The sequence below is a fragment of the Leptidea sinapis genome, chromosome Z (genome assembly GCF_905404315.1).
Source record: "Leptidea sinapis chromosome Z, ilLepSina1.1, whole genome shotgun sequence".
Taxonomy (NCBI): Eukaryota; Metazoa; Arthropoda; class Insecta; order Lepidoptera; family Pieridae; genus Leptidea; species Leptidea sinapis.
Genome location: NC_066312.1, coordinates 21,443,765 through 21,465,270, shown reverse-complemented (window position 1 = coordinate 21,465,270; position 21,506 = coordinate 21,443,765). Strand labels below are relative to the sequence as shown.

The 21,506-nt window shown below is 38.0% G+C and overlaps 1 protein-coding gene across 1 annotated transcript in view; it reads right to left on the bottom strand.

The window, feature by feature from the left end:
* Positions 1 to 21,169, bottom strand: part of LOC126978499 (chaoptin) — a 310,992-nt gene extending 289,823 nt beyond the window's left edge. The window contains exon 1 of the mRNA XM_050827337.1: positions 20,686 to 21,169. Within this exon, the coding sequence (XP_050683294.1) occupies positions 20,686 to 21,015 (330 nt within the window). The 5' untranslated portion in view covers positions 21,016 to 21,169. The remainder of the gene's footprint in view (positions 1 to 20,685) is intronic.
* Positions 21,170 to 21,506: the final 337 nt, after the last annotated feature.

Here is a 21,506-nt window from a genome sequence, read left to right as displayed (position 1 = left end):
TGTATTACGGTATGTTATTGGTACCAATATATGAACGATAATTTTTCGATTATTTGTATTCCTATCATAGAATAAAGAATAGAGAATATAGAAGATGCAAGAAGATTTGTATGACTTTGTTTGTCTGCGATGACCTTCAACACGAAATTCAGTTTTACCTACCTTAAGAAATTGGCCATTTTCTTATTTCTAAAATTTAATTATAATTTTTTTTTTTGCTTTTTATTCAAAGTTTTGTTGCAGTGAAACAAACTTCTCAACAAAATTCCTACTGATATGAAATTAATATTACGTGTTTAAGTGGAGATAGTCAGGTTCAACGATTCCACTTCACATCTTATATAAACATTTTGTTATCCTGGCTAGGTATGCTGTTTAGTATAAAAAGTAATGAAAATACTGTGTTGTCATCGGTTCTTGATATCGGTACGAATTTTTAAATTATTTGAATGACTTTTATTGGGTGTTATATCACATTCAAAGAGACAATATACGTAGACACATATAGGCCAAGCTAAAAAAGGGCATGTGAAAATAATTAATTTAAAATGGTTAATATTACGATATAAACAAGAGAGAATAAGACCAACTTCAATTTGAATTACGCAACTATTATCTAATCAGATATGTTCCATAGATGAGAAAATAACTCAGCTTATAATATTTCCTTATAAATTTAATACCTTCATATGAATAATATAATTTTGATATATTTGGGCAATGATACATCTAATGTTTACGTTTTTCCGTAAGGTTGTTATGTGCAAACGAGAGCAGAGCTTTGGTATTAGCTTTTACCCGGGTGAGATACGACCCTAAAGCAAAAGAAAGTTACTCATCAATATATCTTTTTTTTTTAAGTTTACAGAGACAAGGTTTCAAGTAAGTAGTCGTAATGTCGTTCATATGTAAGCGGTTGGCGCCAAGTCTTGTCAGATAACCCTGGAACGTTGACCCTTCACGTTACTGTACTAGACTATGAGCATGCGTATTGTTTACAGGAATAAAGAAAAGAAGTTCTTTGCACTTTCTTCTATATATTCGAAAATGATTAGGATTTACCTTCAAAATTATTTGATACACATAACCACTTTAAAAATATATAGATATTCAATTTTTATTTAAATAGTTAATGCGCAAGTTGGGATTATTTTCTTGGAAAGTTTGACAATCTTCACAAATCTAATATCACTTTTAACGACCTTCACTTTCTGTTTGGTTGGTGCTCCACCCAAATGTATTCTTTACTACTTGGAATAAGCGCCAATATAATTTAAAAACACACAAGTTTATGATCCGGATTTTAGGTGAAGTGAAAATGATAAGAGTGGGAGGAGATAGGCTGTGAGTCATTGTAGTGTGTTAGTATGGAACCGGCTAATACATCAGTGCATTAGGAAAGCGGCACCGAACCAAATTATGTTTTTTTATGATAATAAGGGACGTGACGAGGTCGTTCAGCTGATGGTAATTGATACACCCTGCCCATTATAATCTCAGCTCAGGATTCTTGAAAAACCCCAATAATTCTGAGTGGCACTACAACTGCGCTCAGCAGCTTGATTGATACATAAGATGTTAAGCCTCATTTGCCCAGTAACTTCACTAGCTACGGCGCCCTTCAGACCGAAACACAGTAATGCTTACACATTTCTTCTTCACGACAGAAAAACGCGCCGTTATGGTACCCATAATCTAGCTGGAATCCTGTGCAAGGGATCCTCCTATATTTACGATGTCAGATTTTTTAAATAGAAAATAATTTTATTAAATGGTAGGTGATCATAATTTCTTTTATTTATTGAAGTAATAATTACTACATGGTACTACGGGGAGTAATTATTACCCCCGTAATAAAATGTAGAAAAATGAACTTTTCCCTTTAGTAATAAACTCGGTCACAAAAACTACTTAATATATAGGAATTAGTGATGATTTCAAAAAACATTAGGATACTAATTTTAAAGATACGGCTAAGTTTCTTTCACATTGCTATGGGTCAAGGCAGCCAATATTAATACAATATTTATACTGCAAATAATATATTGACCGTTAGCAGTATAGTAATGAAAAGTAACTTAATTTACATATAAGTAAGCACATTCGTTTATTTCTCAGTAAATGTGATGTTCATATTTAATACCAGGAACAACAATATAAACATTTATGCTTAATCGGCTACGACGAGTAAGTCCTTTGCTTACGATACCACATCTAGAATTAGGTAAATTTATTAATTATTGTAATATTAGAAGAAACATAAGTAATCCCGATCAGTTTCTTATGTCCATTGTGCTCAAGCCTGAGGCATTTTTTTCTAAATGGGTGTTAAATTCTTACATTCAACTATGATTGGAGAATTCACTGTTGTATAAAAATATTTGAATTTTAGGATTACCGCCCATATCTACCAGGATTTTCACTCGAATCGTCTGGTCTGAGTTGCTTTTATAAGAAGGATATCACTTGTTGTTATTTGGACAATTTTAATAATTATTATTATGTAAGCCGGAAAATGTCATCCTTTATAAATTTGCGTTCTGCCAAAGTGAATCAATACCAGTACTTGAGTATCCCAAGTAGTTCAACATAAGTCGACTCAATTCATAATTGCCGTCGTGGGCTGGGCCAAAGGGCAATTAAATTACAAAATGAGACCAATTACTCGACGCTGTTCGGCCGTGACGACACACGACGGCTGTTTGACATTCATTATTTGTATATTCCATGGATATTGTGAAAATCTCATTGTTACATCCCTACTAATATATTAATGTGAATGAATGTTTGTTTGTTACGCTTACGCGCCTGAACCACTGATCCGGATTTGATCAGAGATCAGAGATAGACAAAAGCTTGGGAAAGGACATAGGCTAACTTCTTTATCGCGAATAAAAGGCTTAGCGGTGTTGACATAAGGGTGGAAGTTCGTCATTATCAAAGACAGCGTCATGAAACTTTGAATTTGAGCACTTGATAAAAAATTATTAATATTTGTTCTATCGTTTTAAAAATTGACACCTGTGTGAGGATGAACGTTCTAAAGTTAGTAGTTTATAAAATGTATTAACCACATCAGTTTCTATGTGTATTATAAAAAATGCTGCCGAAAGTATCTATTGCACGCGGACGAAGTCGCGGGAAAAACCTAGTAATATTATATATATACTAGCAGCAAAATGATGATCAAGACGTGTTACGTGCGATCGCAAATTGCACATTTTTATTCATAAACGCCGTATTGAATTTTTATATTGTTAGTGTGTATTACGTCCATAGTTTGAGCACGATTTAAGAAATGTTAAAAAGACATGTAATAATTCTATTATTGTCTAGTATAAAAAAAGACTGCATATTTACGATCTTTATACTATTCCACACAACCCAAGTTTTTGGTAATTAAAAACTTGTGGTGTATATTATGTCGTATTCGCAATGTTTCATTATATCTTTTCATCGATCGAATATATCTTGTGAGAAATAATGTGGGCGTACTTATGAGTAATTAATATTATAAATAAACGATTACGTAACTCAAAAACCGTATGAAGACACAACTTTTTAGCGAATCCGTAATTTTGTTCTCCATGACAAACGACCAGAAATTGCAGTTACACAATCAAATATTGAAAATGCTTTCTTTGTTTTCGATTTCGTTTGAAGACAAACGGATAATTAGTGACAGCAAATTGGAATAACAAAATCTCTAAATTAAGTTATTAATTTACACTAATATTACTGAAAACGATACTCTGAAACTCCAATATTAAATGCCTTTATCGCATGTGATTCAGTCTGAGATCTATAGACCTTACTTAGACTTTGCTGAGACTTTACTTACGTAAAACTTAATGATGACTCACTGAATGAAAGCTTCACATTATCTTTCATTTCGTTTTTATAGTCAATTGACAGTTGAAATTATACTAAGCTTAAGCTAAGACAGTCCAATGCAAAAGTATATATATCTTCTTAATATATATAAATTACGTGACACGTTGTTTGTCCGCGATGGACTCCGCGATGGATTTAAATGGGGATTACTTCATCGAGTGCAGTTTTGCAGACCCATAATTATTTTTATTTCCAACTAGCTGACCCAGCAAACGTTGTATTGCCATATAAAGTAATGAGAAAAAATCAATAATCAAATTAAAGTTTGTTTTTTTACCTCCTGAGAAAGTTAGGAAGATGTAAAGATTCTAATTAGTTATTCATATTGACCTATTCTTTCAATTTGATTTCTGCACGACAAAGGCACACCAAAGGAAAAACAAAGTTGTTGTTTTTATTTACTTTCGAGCATTTTCATATTTATTCACCTTTTAAACCTTCTCTGGACCTCCTCAAATAATTCAAGACCAAAATTTGCCAAATCGGTCTAGCCGTTATCGAGTTTTAGCGAGACTAAAGAACAGCAATTCATTTTTATATATATAGAAGATTGTTTTGTATGGTCATATTTTCTGTGAGAGAATTTATTGACGCACGGTTTGACGGTTCTGCAGTGAAACAATTTTATTATAATAACAAGGAATTTTTTTTAACGCATGCTACGAAAAAATTCCTGATGTTATGAAAAGTTATTGACAAATTCATAAAAAACAATATTTTGTCTATTATTATGTACAGAACAACGTCTGTAGGGTCAGCTAGTATAAATATATATATAAATTAACACACTCAGCCAGGTTTAACGTAAATAAAGTCTCAGCAATATCTAAGTACACTCTGTATATCAACTCAAGCAAAGTCGAGAATCTGTAAGTATCTTCTTTAACATTAGCGTATGAAGCTTCTAGTTTTATTTAATTTCTATAATAATTACGACAATACCCAGGCTTACTTAAACATAATCTATGTCTAAATAGCCTGACAGAACAATATTGTATATTTTATTGAAAAGAGAAAGAACAAATAAATGTCTTGCGCCGTTTTTCTCTCGTCATTTGCCTTTATATATAACTAGCGGACCCGACAGACGTTGTCCTAAAATTGATAAATCGGTCCAGACGTTAGGAGGAGATCACTAACATACGTAGAAGAATTAAATGTCGACTGTATTGAGAAGCTAAACCAATCTCAAATTCACTTGAACACTCCAAACAAATCATCATAATCGGTCCAGCCATGTAGTTCAATTGTCAATCTATCGTACAGAAGAATTATATATATAAAGATAAATCACAGAAGCCTATGACAAATAATTGTAAGCTTCAAAATAGCTAAGTCAATAAGTCAATAAAACTCATTTACTAGAAAGTACCTTAACCTGTGTACATGCGATTATTACACATTTATCAATCTACCCACGTGTAGAGTGAATGTACGCCATTTACCCTTCAAAAATAATCACAGTAAATATTTTTCTCAACAATGTAATCATTCAAACAAAAATAACTGTGATTGTGCTATTTTTATAAGGTAATAAAAATATACTGATTCAAATAAAGTGAATTCAAATATAAATTAAAATGAAATATCTTTTTGTAATGATACAATAACAACTTCAATGCTGCATACACAATGCATATATGAACATTTACATGGTATACCAGGATTTTTATATTTTTTTATCTATTATAAAGCAATGGTTATTTTTAAGGAGTAACTTAAAGTATTCAATTATAAAAAACATATAGGGTTACGCTACAAAATTATTAAGCCCATACAGTTATGAACATAATCCAATTCAATGGTTGAATTGAAAATGGAGGACGGAAGGAAATGGAAGATGCGGCAATTTGGAAGCGTGAATAATGTACTGTGTGAGTACTGTTATAATTGTAAATACTTCGAGTACTACCTCGTCTTACTGAGTACACCAAGCTGGTGGTACGGCCGGTATAAGAAGCTACCCTGTGTTGTCTACAATGAATTCTGTTGATGCGAAAGAAACAGAGTAAGAAAACAGAAAAAACCACAGCCGACTATCATATATTTGGGACTGTGCCTGGTGTGCAGAAGAGCAGGAAAATACAGGTGTGGAGAAGACTGTCTCTGATTCAATAGCAAATGCCCGCATCATCGGAAAACGCTATCGGTCCCGTTGGGTTTATGGCAGTCGAAGGTTAAAAGCACCTTAAGCACGGCGCTATGCCGGGATATTACATGCAGCATACGCAGGATGTATGAGTTTTAGTGCCACGGAATAGGTGGTATTGTAGCTAGCTTGCTACCTTACTAGCTGCCTGGAAAAGACAGCCAAGGAGATCAGCTTTTTATTTGCGTCATGAGCCGGCGATTCGTCGTCCCTGTAGTCGTCGCTGGGAGGAGGAGAATCAAAACCATCCATTCCAACCATAGTTCAGACCTGCGAATTATAGGCAAAGAAGGAATGGAATGAAGACGTTCATACCCTGCTATTCCTCATCAGGAACAGAAACAGACATCGACATCTAGATACATAAGTGCAATGTGAAGAGCCTCTAACAGTAGGTAGCAGAAAAGGCCACATCCAGTCAGCAGACTTATAGTGTGACTGAGGCGTACCGCACCTGAGCCGCATGGTACTCTGGATCAGGTAGTAATTCGATTACCGCAAAGGAGGGTTAGTGAAAATCGGGTTGTTGTCGAGATGAAGGTATATGATTTTCAACATCTGCAATCTGCATCAGCGAACGTCGCTGTGTCGAACGTGCTGGGAACCCGACCATCAAGTCCTTCCATCGTGGACGTCCAAAGGTGGATTCTCTAGTACTGTTATGGATTATTCAGGTACAAATCTGGAGTACTCTATTTGAAACTGGTGCAGTCTTTGGATTGGGCCTCCAGATAGCTTACAGACCCAAAGAAACACAGCGGCAAAGCCGCTATTTCACAACGTTTCTCAATAGGATAGTGGTAATTCCCCGGCTATATTCATCAAATTTAGAATTTAAATTCTTTTGCAACATCCGAGATATCACAGGAGCATTTCTGACCTTTTAGAAAGGTGTGCGCGCTTTACTTAGAGAAAGTTTCTTGAAAACCGCACTGTGGAGGAAGCGGACATCTCGAGCTGACGTAACCAGTCTCTAGAAATTGTTGCCAAATCCTCTGGACAGTCGAACGACTCTCATTTACTCTCTAGGACACAACATTGACTACATCCTTCAAGTAGCGCTATAATTTTGCTCGCTGTTATCGTGCTATCAACCATTTTAAAGTCCGCTACATAATGGTGTCAAAACTTAAAATTATCAAGGAAATAGGACAATCCCATAATAATAATTATGTAAAAATGATTTATCAGTTAATACGAACTATCAACGATTCCTGCCACGATACTTATATTAGACGCAATTTTTGTTAAACTCAAACTATTTATTGAATTTCGAATAAACTTATTTTGCACCACAACACTTCATAATTGTGCCATTATTATTCTCAAATTATTAAAACCTCTTTTGTTATTGTATTTTCTAAAGGGATGGGAAAATTAAAACCGTGCTTTTGCAAATAAGTTTATATAAACAAATAATGTAGTGAATGTAGCAGCTAAGCTTAAAGCTCTTCATTTCTTTTCTTCATTATTAAATTGAACTAACCATAACTTGACAGTTCACTGATTAGAGTAGCCAGTTAGTCTCCACGACGCTTGCCGATTATAGTGTGGTACCCAGGGAAAGGAAAAGGAAAAGAGAAAAGAAGGGATGACGATATCAGAGAAGTGGCAGGAGTAACGTGAAACAGAGTGAGTCATCTACTTTTCTCAAGTCATCGACTAGACCTCAACAAAAGTAGTTGGTTCAAATATATATATGTGCTATTTAGAGGTAATATAATTCAAACAGTTAAACGCAAATAAATCAGGAAATTAAGATATGATTACATAGCTAGACATAACATTACAATTTGTTCAAAACACGAGTCTTATCAGGCGCTAGGAAGAGCTTGACTAGATCTATTGCGCTAACTTAATTGCTTAGTTTATGCATTTTATAATTATTATACAAACATTTTCATATTGTGTATCGCATTAACAGCAAAATATATTGTAACGTAAAGTTTTCACATCGATTCGCGTGTCACTTGTTTATTTTTGATCAACAGTGCACTTTTCAATTTCAGATCATTTATACGTCTAGATAGATAGTGATCGCTGTTAAAACGTCGGAAATAATTGAGGTTGATAGTTGACCTCTATTTTGAGCAATTCACGCACTCTAACACAAAGTGACATTCAAATCGCGAGTCCAAGGCGTAGCTTGTCACGCACACTAAAGTTTTCATCGGTTGTCTAGATGGATGGTCTATATAAACATTTAATCTCTTAATCTTTCAATATACAAGAAATAACGACGCCTAAGGTTAATATAAAATTCATCTAAAAATATATGTCTCAGTCTATTGATAATGAATATAAATTGGAACAATTTTTTGTATAATATTTTATGGATAACCTATCACAGAGTCCCTCTGATTAATATGAATGAAATGATTAATGAATCTGGTTTCCATAAAATATAAAAAGAAAATGGTGGTCACCGCTAAAAGATTCATTTTCTTCGATTTTAGTTTAGATATTTCCAATCAATCTAAAGTCTTATGCTGATATATTATTACAATTAAATCAAATAACAGCAACATTAAACTATGACTGTCCATCCAATCTAAGCATTGTTACTGAAAAATTGGACATAAATAATGAGATATTCATATTTACATTTATTCTTAAGTTCTTAGGATGTGTTATGGAGAAGATGGTGTAGTTCATAATATGAAAATTTCTGCAAGTGCACAGAAATTAAAGTTAAGTTTGAAATTCTAGACACCAATAAGAAGCAGAACTTAGACATTTCTAGATGTTGTGACCTTACGCTTGAATAGCGCTATAGAAACATATGAGCATTAATTGCTGTCGTCTCTGTTACTAGGTGATATTATGTCGATTCGATTTTTGGGAAACAATGGGTTCACAGCAAGCAACCCATTTCTAGCGGATTTGAGAGTCATTCTAATCATCACTTTTAATGTCGGATTTTACTTTTACTCAATATTTAATTTCACCTCCCAATTTCTTTTTAAAATTTCATTTTATTTTATTTATTCCCTTATTTTGAATTTCATTTTTGCCATGAAATATTTTCTCTTCGGATGCTTATTGCTAGGAAGTAGAAAGTAGCGGTTGGTTCCTCATCTTTTTTTTCAGGTACATTAAAATTATCTATAACTTCAATTCCATTCAAATTTATGAAATTAATATGATAAGAATCATTGGTCAGCACTGTAGTATTACTATTTCCTCGCGGCTCTGCAAAATGTGCAACTGTTGTGAATGTCAAATTGTACGCACGTATTTTCCGAATTACTAATTTCAGTTCGATATCGTTGCGCTCGGGAACCAAAGCATTATATTTTTATATATTATAAGTGGTTTATACAACTCTTTAACAATAATATTCCTCACTATGTCTTGCTTTCTCAGTGCATAGTTTGAAATTTTCTGTATTGTTTTATTTTCCCTGAAAATAATTAATGGCCTTTATTATTTTTGAAGCGGAGCTTTTATATGCACTTTGCACACCTTGCAAATCGTCGGATTTTAACAGACACGAGATCGTCAGATTTATAATCGTTACACGTCTAATATATAGTATACAATGTGGCAGCTGCCGTACGCTTCCCACCTCAGTGTATATAGCCTCTGTCTTGCTTTCACGTTAGTGTACGTGACTGGCGTGCCTTTCTAATCTCTTTCTCTACTCTATATTCATCCACTCTATTGAATTACAGGTATATCGGTGTGCGTTTCTCAAATTCCAAAATGTATTCAGTTTTTGGTATGGAATCGGTTTCAAAAACTGTTGATTTTAAAAATTCTTGTTTCTTCACGTAACAGACAACGCCTTTTTGAGTTATAGTGTTAGCTGTGAAAGGAATGTATCAAGGAAAAATTGGATCTCAATAAAACTATATGTTGTTGCCGCGTCATTTTTTTTTATTAAAACGAACTTTTCTTTCACCGATATAATATAGGTAAGTTTCTTTTTTATGGCAATAAACATACAATACAATAAAATACAACAAGATGATCCAATAAATCCATAATGTCAGGCTTCATAGCCTACCCATAACATTGTCATAGCACAATCCAAAACGACCTAAGGTATATTATTATGATATGACATAACAAACATAACACTGCGCCCGTCACCCCAAGACAGCAATACTCAAATAACATAAAAATCAGACTAAATGTGTTTGTATGTATGTATATAAAGGCAATATAAGAGTAGACCATATTTTTATATCTTCTCTCTTCTTCTTCTCGAATTCTTAACATTAATCTCGTAAATAGTTAGGCACTTCAAAAATAATCATTATTCAATACCTACGTATTTTTGATTTCTTCAAGTTAATTAAGATACGATATGAATAAGTGCATAAATTTTTTATATTTTAATCAATAATCATACTCATTTACTTGGTTGGTATACTTAGTCAAGTAATACAAGTAAAATACTGTTTAAATGTCTAAAACGTGAGCAAAGAAAGAGTTAGATAAATATTAAAAATGTAGTTTGGGTATGAAGATAAATGGTAGTTTTTGACGTTCAATAAGTGATTTTAAATCCTATTGGAATAAAAATATTTGAATTTGAATTTGAGTAACATCATATATAAAAATACAATAACATCAAATATTCCTTCAAAAAGTATCTTATTTAAATATTCACACAATAAAATAATACAGGTGTATGAGACACTCGCAACCAAGCCCAAAAACAAATCTATTATATGATACTGCTAGGGACATTTTTTTTTTATGGAATAGAACAAACGAGCGTACGGGTCACCTGATGTTAAGTGATCACCGCCGCCCACACTCTCTTGCAACACCAGACGAGTCACACGCGCTTTTCTTGAAGGTACCCATGTCGTATCGTCCCGGAAACACCGCACAGGAAAGCTCATTCCACAGCTTCGTAGTGTGAGGAAGAAAGCTCCTTGAAAACCGCACTGTGGAGGACCGCCACACATCCAGATGGTGGGGTTGATATCGTAACTTGTGGCGTGTCGTGCGAAGGTGAAATTCGGCGGCAGGAATCAGGTTGAACAGCTCATCGGAACACTCCCCGTGATAAAATCGGTAGAAGACATACAATAAAGCGACGTCTCTACGCAACGCCAAGTGATCCAGCCGTTCACAGAGCGCTAGGTCCCCGACAATTCGAGCTGCTGTGCGTTGCACGCGGTCAAATGGATCAAGCTGATACTGGGGTGCGCCAGACCAGAGATGACAGCAATACTCCATGTGAGGCCGGACCTGCGCTTTGTAGAGCGCTAGAATGTGGGCCGGCTTGAAGTATTGCCGTGCTCTATTTATGACGCCCAGTTTCTTCGAAGCCAATTTGGCTTTGCCCTCCAGATCGCCACGGAATTGGCAATCGCTCGAGATTTCGAGACCCAGTATTCCGATACTAGGCGAGGCTTTAAGGGAAGTGTTCTCGAAGAGCGGTGATACGGCAAATGGGGTTTTTTTAGTGGTAAACGCGCAAACTTGAGTCTTCTGGGGGTTAAATTGGACAAGGTTCAACTTACTTCCATTTCGCGACCTTCTCGAGAGAGGACTCGATAGAAGACACAAGTTTCTCCCGGCACTGCTGGACGTTTTCCCGAGAGAGACCTGCATGGCCCGTGTATACGGCATCACCAGTGCTGTCGTCTGCATAGCAATGCATGTTGGCGGTGTCCAACATATCATTGATATGCAGAAGAAACAGCGTGGGAGATAGCACACAGCCTTCACGGGCTTGGGATTCGAGCAATAACTGTCGACAACGACCTGTATGCTGCGCCCAGTGAGGAAGCTGGAGGTCCACTTGCATAAGCTCTCGGGAAGCCCAAATGATGGAAGTTTTGCGAGGAGCGCCTTGTGCCATACACGATCAAAGGCCTTCGCTATATCCAGACCAACTGCCAGGCCTTCCCCCTTGCTTTCAATAGCCGCCGCCCATCTATGTGTTAGGTATACCAGAAGATCACCAGTCGACCGACCATGGCGTAAGCCGTACTGCCGGTCGTTGATCAACTGGTGACCCTCAAGGTATACCAAGAGCTGGCGGTTAATTATGCTCTCCATGATTTTGGAGAATAGGGAAGTAATAGCAATAGGCCTGTAGTTTGCCGGATCCGAACTGTCTCCTTTTTTTGGGATCGGATGGACAAAGGGCTGACTTCCATGAATCAGGGACTACGCCTATCGAATAAGAGTGCCGGAATAAACGCATTAGCACCGGCGTCAACTCAGGGGCACACGTTCTAAGCACGATTGGAGAAATGTCATCCGGCCCGCTCGACTTCCTGACGTCCAACGAAAAAAACATTAACGCAAGGTAAAATTGCAGAAAACACCTCGTCGACGGATAACTTATCATACAGAAGCCACTGCGATATTTTTTAACTTGAACTTTATATGCTATACTCTATATGTGTGCAGATCGACACGTACCAAATATAATAATTTACAGCTTCCGCGATGCGGGTAATCTAGTTAATTAAATTAAATAATTAAGTTAGTATATTTAATTTAAATAGTAAAGTGTTGGAAATTTTATTCTTCAACAACCACAATAGGTGCCACACGGAAAGGTCTTAATGAGAAAAGCTATCAAAAGCTATTCAGGTTCAAACATTACCCATAGAGTTACATTTAAAATGAGGTTTGCTCCCTAAAATGTGCCAATTTGAATTGGTATGTTTACATTGTAAGTCACGTGTTTTTTGAAAAAATTGGAGTATTTTTTCTAAGTTTTAAGCATATGCTTAGCCCGGCTTGAATACACGAGCAGGAGACACGCGAGGGACGAGCGGGTCTTCACTAGAAAGAAATAATTTTGAAAATAATGATTTTGTATTTCTTTTTGTCAAAAGATCTATCTATAAATATATTTAAAAATAGAGGTGTGTGTCCCTATATTTCACATTGCAGCTAAATCTGTACGTCGCAGACCAAAAGTGTTTGTATGTCGCAATATATCATCGTTCAAGTGGTGGTTGCAAGTTGATGCCTATAAGCAATGACGTTCTATACATATAATGGTGTAGAATTTACGGTGGATGAAACATGTGATTTCTTAAAATGTGTGAATGAATTTTTCAAATGTTTATTCTATATTTGTTGTAGAAAATTTAACAATGATCTAGAAATTTTTGAAGTGAACTCTTCTTAAGCGGCGTTGAGCACTTTTCTGGTGGATATAAAATATTGAAGTCAGGACACGTGGTCTGATCGAAAATATGTAAGACAGTCGTTGAAATTATGGATGTTAAAATACTTCTAGCTAATTATTGTTCGGCTATTTCAACTTAATGATCATACGTTCATGGGACCAGTGGTTGAATCATTGTGATTGCGAACCCGAAACACTGCGAGGTCGAGGGAACGAATCTCAACCGTGAAATATCTTTACAGTTTACTGTAAGAGATAATAATTAATTATTGAAGTGAAAACTTCTTTAGTGGCGTTGAGCACTTCTCTTGGAATGGGTTTAAAATGTTAAAGTCGCATCTAGTACACGTGACCTGATCGAAATTTCGAAAGAAAGTCGTTGAAATTATGGGCGAAAGTTAATTTTTCTAAAAGATAAACTTTTTAATGTAAAAAAATTATAATAGTTATAATTATATAAGTGTAATAGTAACGATAGAGCAATAAATTAATATTGTATTACCCACATAAATGCTTTTATACTGATAAATAAAGTAATTTGTGCGAAATTATTCCCTAACCATTCAAAAATGCACAACGTTAATGTTCAAGTTTTCACTTCTGCCGGCACTCTCGGAGCGCAACCCGTATTTTTAGTAAGTTGTGATGGATTATTAACATTAACAAATAACTATACAATTAAAAATGACCCAGCGAAGAGGGTATTCATAGCAAGTATTCTATATAATAAAACAGGTATACCTAGTATTGACATAAATACTGAAACAAAGAAAATAAAATTTTCTGTTGCAAATAACATTATCACTTCGACAGATGTTGGTTTAATACAAAACAATTGGAAATATAAGTACGCTCTCTTTTCATGGGAAAATTCTTCACTGCCAATCGTACGGATTGTTTTAGGGACTCCAAATTATCATGGCGTTTAGTTCAAGTCGTACTCTCTAAAACTGACCATAATCCAGCGTATTAAGATCGGGCCTAGAAAACCTCCAGTCTTCAGCTCTGATGAAGTCCGAAACGTTCGTTTCCAACCAAGACTGCGTAATCCGGGGCTGAGTCTTGCTCGAAGGATCATTCTTGGTTATTGAACTTGGTGTTGTTAAGGTGCTTCACAACCTTCTCAAGAATGGTATCTTGATACACTTGTGCCGATGTCTTATTCACAAAAGTAAAGTATCAGTCACTTCTTCATAGTTAATACCCCACCAAACTATCACTGAAGTCGGATAGTGCCCACGTTTCACTCTGTCGACTAATTGGGAAGCTTCCTTAGATCTTTGAGCATAAATATGGTCATTGAGTTTGTTAAAAGGTTGCTCAATTGTAAAAAAAAACTAATCCGTAAACAAAAATTTTCTGTGACCTCCCTTTGCGTAGTTTTCAGTAGCTGTTTCTATTTTACCAGCCTATTCTTTTTTAAATTTGCATTTAAGAAATGACCAATACGTCTCGTATAGGATGCAAGTCCTAAGTCAGCTTTTGAAATTCGCGACATGGTTCTAGGTGCTATCTTCATCTTCGAAGATAAAATCTTTTGCTTTCGGACAGGATTTCTTCGAATTCTTTCCTTTACTGCTTAGACCACCTTTTTCGTACGAACACTTCGTCTACGTCCAGACATTTTTCTGTCACAAACAGAGGAGGTCTCAATGTACATATTAATAGCCCGGTACAGAAACATTTTACTAATACCAAGCGTATGGAGAGTTTTAAAATTGCATTTGGCTCCATGCCTACTTCGTGTAATGCAATGACAGCGATTCGGTACTCTTTATCACCCCACTCCATTTTAATATCGCAAAATATTGTACAATTTATTGGCGCCAAAATGAGAAAACTCAATGAAAATTCATATAAAAACGACAGATTCCAAATTCATTTAGATTCCATATTCTGTTTACTTTTAACTATAATAGTATTTAACTGTGAGTTTAACTTCATTAAGCTATTGTAAAAATAACCTCTTCTGTCTATTTCGTATAATTCCAACTGGGCCTCGATCATTTAATTTTGTAAAGCGTTGTAATGTTAAGAAATCATTAGTGCAAGCACATAATTTTTAACCGACCTCAAAAAAGGAGGAGGTTCTCAATTTGTCGGGATATTTTTGGACAGATTTACGAATAACTCAATATTGCCTCAAAGATTTCTTCTTTTATTGGAAATGATTTACTTCAAAACTATTTTGGTTAGAGTTTGGTTAGGTTCTGATTATGAGAACCATGACATAGAAATGGAATTCTTAGGAGCAAATTGTCGATATTCGGCCGAATCTTTTTTATGCTATCCTAATAATATTTATACATATTTGAGCGGTCCATTGGAGCGGTCCGTAAAAAGATATTACCCCAGGAGGGTACCAGCTCTACCAGAGCCGGAGAATCCCTCCCCGAGCACTCTCGCTCGGGCCGCCCTTCGTATTCTGGGGTGGGCACAGAACCGCGCATGACCGAGGACAAACGAGGCAGTAACACCACGGCACCCCGCTCCACGCTCAACGTGGACTTTTGCAATATCAGGGGAATTCACTCCAATTTAATCGCCGTCCACCACCACCTTGAGACGGCGCAGCCGGCCTTGTGTTTCCTTACGGAGACGCAGATATCTCGACCTAGCGATACGTCATATTTAACGTACCCCGGGTACAAATTGAGCACAACTTTTTGCCTCATGCCGGGGTATGTGTGTACGTTAGGGAGGATATCTGCTGTCGCCGTCTCGGCAATTTTGAGGGTAGGGACCTGTCTACTCTCTGGCTCCGCGTAGATTTAGACGACCGCGTCCGTATCTATGCGTGTGTCTACAGGTCCCATAGTGGTAACGCAGAAACCGATCATCTCATGGGCTGCGTTCAAGCTGCAATTGACGTCGTGCTTGCACAGATCCCCTCCGCTGAAATCGTGGTCTTGGGTGATTTCAACGGGCACAATGCCGAATGGCTTGGATCACGTACCACAGACTACGCAGGGCAATCTGTGCATAATTTTGCATTGGCGTATGGTCTGTCCCAATTGGTTGAGTCGCCAACACGGCTCCCGGATGTGGATAGCCACATGCCGTCCTTATTAGATCTTCTGCTGACTACACATCCCGATGGTTACCAGGTCTTTGTCGACGCCCCTCTTGGAACGTCCGACCATTGCCTGGTCAGGAGTGTAGTGCCTATCCGACGCCAACGTCGCAGACCACCAGCGACCCGCCGCGTTTGGCACTACAAGTCAGCAGATTGGGATAGGATGCGTTCCTTTTTTGCATCCTACCCTTGGGGCAAGGTTTGTTTCTCTTCGGGTGATCCTAGTGCCTGCGCCATTGCAGTAGGCGATGTGATACTGCAGGGCATGGATATTTTTATACCAAGCTCTGTAGTACCGATCGGTGGCAGATCACAGCCCTGGTTCGATGCGTCAGTTAAAGCAGCATCTGACTGCAAAAAACAGGCGTATCGAACTTGGGTTGCGGCGCTGGGCACAAAGGATCCGAACTGCAAAGTTCTTAAGAGGAAATATAACCGTGCCTCCAGATTTTTTAAGCGGCAAATCGCCCGTGCGAAGTCTAAGCACGTCGTCAAAATCGGCGAGCAGCTCTCCAGTTACCCGACCGGAACACGCAAGTTCTGGTCGTTGTCGAAAGCTGCTCTTGGTAACTTCAACCAGCCGTCCATGCCGCCGTTGCACATGAGGAATGACACCCTGGCCCATACGGCAAAAGAGAAAGCCGAGCTCCTGTGCGCTCTTTTCGCCTCCAACTCGACTCTTGACGACAACGGAAAAACACCGCCGACCATCCCGCGGTGTCAGAGCTCTATGCCTGAAGTACAGTTCAGACAGAAAACTGTTAGGCGAGCTCTGTTTTCGTTGGACGTCAGGAAGTCGAGCGGGCCGGATGGCATTTCTCCAATCGTGCTTAGAACGTGTGCCCCTGAGTTGACGCCGGTGCTAACGCGTTTATTCCGGCACTCTTATTCCAAAGGCGTAGTCCCTGACTCATGGAAGTCAGCCCTTGTCCATCCGATCCAAAAAAAAGGAGACAGTTCGGATCCGGCGAACTACAGGCCTATTGCTATCACCTCCCTGCTCTCCAAAATCATGGAGAGCATAATTAGCCACCAGCTTTTAGTATACCTAGAGGGTCACCAGTTGATTAACGACCGACAGTACGGGTTTCACCATGGACGGTCGGCAGGTGATCTTCTGGTATACCTAACACATAGATGGGCGGTGGCTATTGAAAGCAAGGGGGAAGGCCTGGCAGTTAGCCTGAATATAGCGAAGGCCTTTGATCGTGTATGGCACAAGGCGCTCCTCTCAAAACTTCCATCATTTGGGCTTCCCGAGAGCTTGTGCAAGTGGACCTCCAGCTTCCTCACTGGGCGTAGCATACAGGTCGTTGTCGACGGATATTGCTCGAACCCGAAGCCCGTGAATGCTGGAGTGCCCCAAGGCTGTGTGCTATCTCCTACGTTGTTTCTTCTGCATATCAATGATATGTTGGACACCTCCAACATGCATTGCTATGCAGATGACAGCACTGGTGATGCCGTATACACGGGCCATGCAGGTCTCTCTCGGGAAATCGTCGACCAGTGCCGGGAGAAACTTGTGTCTTCTATCGAGTCCTCTCTCGAGAAGGTCGCGGAATGGGGTAAATTGAACCTTGTCCAATTTAACCCCCAGAAGACTCAAGTTTGCGCGTTTACCACTAAAAAAACCCCATTTGTCGTATCACCGCTCTTCGAGAACACTTCTCTTAAAGCCGCGCCTAGTATCGGAATACTGGGTCTCGAAATCTCGAGCGATTGCCAATTCCGTGGCCATCTGGAGGGCAAAGCCAAATTGGCTTCGAAGAAGCTGGGCGTCATCAATAGAGCACGGCAATACTTCAAGCCGGCCCACATTCTAGCGCTCTACAAAGCGCAGGTCCGGCCACACATGAAGTATTGCTGTCATCTCTGGTCTGGTGCACCCCAGTATCTGCTCGATCCATTTGACCGCGTGCAACGTAGAGCAGCTCGAATTGTCGGGGACTCAGTGCTCTGTGAACGGCTGGATCACTTGGCGTTGCGTAGAGACGTCGCTTCATTGTGTGTCTTCTACCGCATTTATCACGGGGAGTGTTCCGAAGAGCTGTTTAACCTGATTCCTGCCGCCGAATTTCACCGTCGCATGACACGCCACAAGTTAGGATATCATCCCCACCATCTGGATGTGTGGCGGTCCTCCACAGTGCGGTTTTCAAGAAGCTTTCTCCCTCGTACTACAAAGCTGTGGAATGAGCTTCCTTGTGCGGTGTTTCGGGGACGATACGACATGGGTACCTTCAAAAAAAGCGCGTACACCTTCCTTAAAGGCCGGCAACGCTCTTGTGATTCCTCTGGTGTTGCAAGAGAATGTGGGCGGCGGTGATCACTTAACACCGGGTGACCCGTACGCTCGTTTGTCCTCCTATTCCATAAAAAAAAAAAAAAAAATTTGAGTCACCTACCGTACCGTCGTTATTGTCAAGAAATTGTCTCAGTCGAAAATGATGATCAATGGAACCCCTTAACGACTTAAATACAGTAATACTGTGGCAGAATTTCTGTCTGTAATCAAATCGCAATGAGTTTGCTCTATTGCAAAGTTTAGTAGATCTACGTACATGTTTAGACAATTTATTAGTTAATGTAGTTCAGATTCACGAAAACTAAAAATTAACAAAAAAGCAACCGACTTCAAAAACACTATTCTAGAACAATAGATATAATATAATTTTTAGTGCAAGAAACTTTTATTATATTACATTATATGCGTATTTTTACACAATCTAATTCTAGTTACCATTATTGTTATTTTTGGAGTCGATGTCAGCCAAGGCAACCTACCTGTAACCACATACATAGTTATAGGTGAGATGTGCTTGAGTCGCACGCGCGATTTGAGGAGGCGAGAGGCGAGAGCGGAGGCGAGGCGGGAGGACACTGATTCCAAAAATAATAGTAATCGTCACTAGAATTAGATTAATTATTTAGAATGTATAAAAATACGCAATTATTTGTATACCTTTTAGTGCATAATATATATATTATTTTGGAATAGTGTTTTTGTAGTCGGTTGTTTTTTGTTAATATTTTTAGATGACAAATTTGAGTCTTCTTGAACAATCGATCAAAACAACGACGTCTACAATTTGTTAGCTACCATTAATGAGTAAATATAATGAATACAGCACGGCCAATGTGATATCATTCAATTTTACTGCTTTAGAAGCGACCTGCGATAACCCGATAAATATCACGCTGCCCCCTCCAAGATGTGTTCTTCTACTTAACTACTTCGCTACACATAAATAAAACAATAATCCCTTTAAATACCTGAACTACTGAGAGATATCATTGAAAAAAAAAACCCGGTTTTGTCATAAGTATTTATGCTTTTTGAATTTTTGCCTCTGTGATATTTTAAATTAGATATGTACCAGGGCATGAAAATATTCATACAGTGTTATTGTAGAGGTTGAAAAAACTTTGAGCTTCAACAACTGGCAAAAATAATCACAACAATTAATATCAATTAACGAGAATGACCTGATATCTTTCTGATGATTCACTGTTAGCTGGAAATGATTAGGTTTTATGTTATCGCTCGACCAGGATAAATTTTGCTGGTGCATTCATAAAAATTGTAACCTTGCAACTCAAAACATTAAGGTTTCAAAAGAAATAAAATGTATTTTTATTTATAATATTGAACATAAAACATCTGCAATTCCTGACAAAGTAGGGTTTATTTGCTGTTTCATTTATTAATATCTTTGTAAACACATATTACATTTCAGAAGTTACTTTAATCTCAATTCTTGTACTGTGATGTAACTTTTGACAAGATACTTGGAATAACATTTTGAAACACTACCTTTTAGTGAACTTATACGTCTCTTGCTGTTAGACAACCGATAAAAACAGGCCAGGAATATCACTATATGACACTTTGTGTTAGTATGCGTGAATTGCTCAAAATAGAGGTTAGTTCTAAACTATATTTTTTTCGACGTTTTCACAGCTGTCATAGTCAATCTAGACGTATTAATGATTGAAGCACTACCTCTTGTTTGTAATATAATTTAGATAGTAGAAAAAGAAATTGTAATATAAATAAACAAAACATTTCGCCAATATCATTGTAATGTATTTATATAAGTAATTATAGTAATAACGTTGATAAGCAATGCTACTGTACGATATATGATGCCGAGGGGAAAGTTACTGAGAAAAAATAAGTGTTCACTCATTGTTTGTCATATATGTTTAGTGGTCAGCTGTGTTAACTGAAGATCAGCTGGTAAACCCTGGGTAACAAGCCGCCCACGCTACTGATAAGGGACCAATGCTCGTCGTCAAAGTGTCTTATCACAGACCTGTTGTTTCTGTTTTAACTCGCTCACTGTTATGATGTATCATTATCACATTTTAATGTGTCGATCATTTTACACAACAAAGACCTTACACAAGACATTCTCTCTAAGTTTCACAAGAGGATCTCATTATAACTTGCCTTAAATTGTCGAAGTTGAGCTTGAGCCGGGTAATCGAGAGTCCGAGATCTCTAATGCTGTGGTCCTCGAAGTCGGGTAGCTGGCAGTTGGAGATGTCCAGGCTGATCTTGGTCTCCGGGCTGAACTTTTTGGTCAGGGCATTGGCGATGTCTTGGTAGGTGTCGATGCGTTGGCAGATGACGATGATGATTCCGGTGCCGGTGTCCTCTCGGCGGCAGGTGCAAGGAGAGATCTCTCGTCGCATGGCACAGTGTAGGCTGGCTCCGGCTCCCGAGTGGGACGCGAGTGCCCACAGCGAAACAGTGACAAGCGCGAGCGCAATCATCGTGCGAGTCGCTCGGAGCTGGGCGCGCTACTGAGTACTGACACTTACACGCTACGTCTCGCTCGACTCTCTCCGGCTACGGCTAGTTCAGTCACTAGCTCACAGCTCACTACTGACTACTGTCCACTACTGCGGACCAAACGCCATTCTCCTACTCGATGAGCATTATGCACATTATATTATGATCTTTCGCTGCTCGTCAACAATCAACCCCGCCTCTTTGGGTTTCGGACTTTAGAGCTTTCAAGCGAATAATCATTAATCACTGTAGGTTTCCGGCACTTGAAATGCTTTCAAAACAACCCAATTGAATGTTATTATCATTGCTACTTTGGGTACTGTTTCTCGAATTGTATTGCGATGTATGTAGGTACGATGTTATGATTTGGGAAAATATCCAGTAGAGGGAACCTGTGTTGTCAGATATTTATGTCACTGAGCTATCTATAAAAAGTACGCTTAAGTCATCAATTAAATTTTTAGTTGCATAA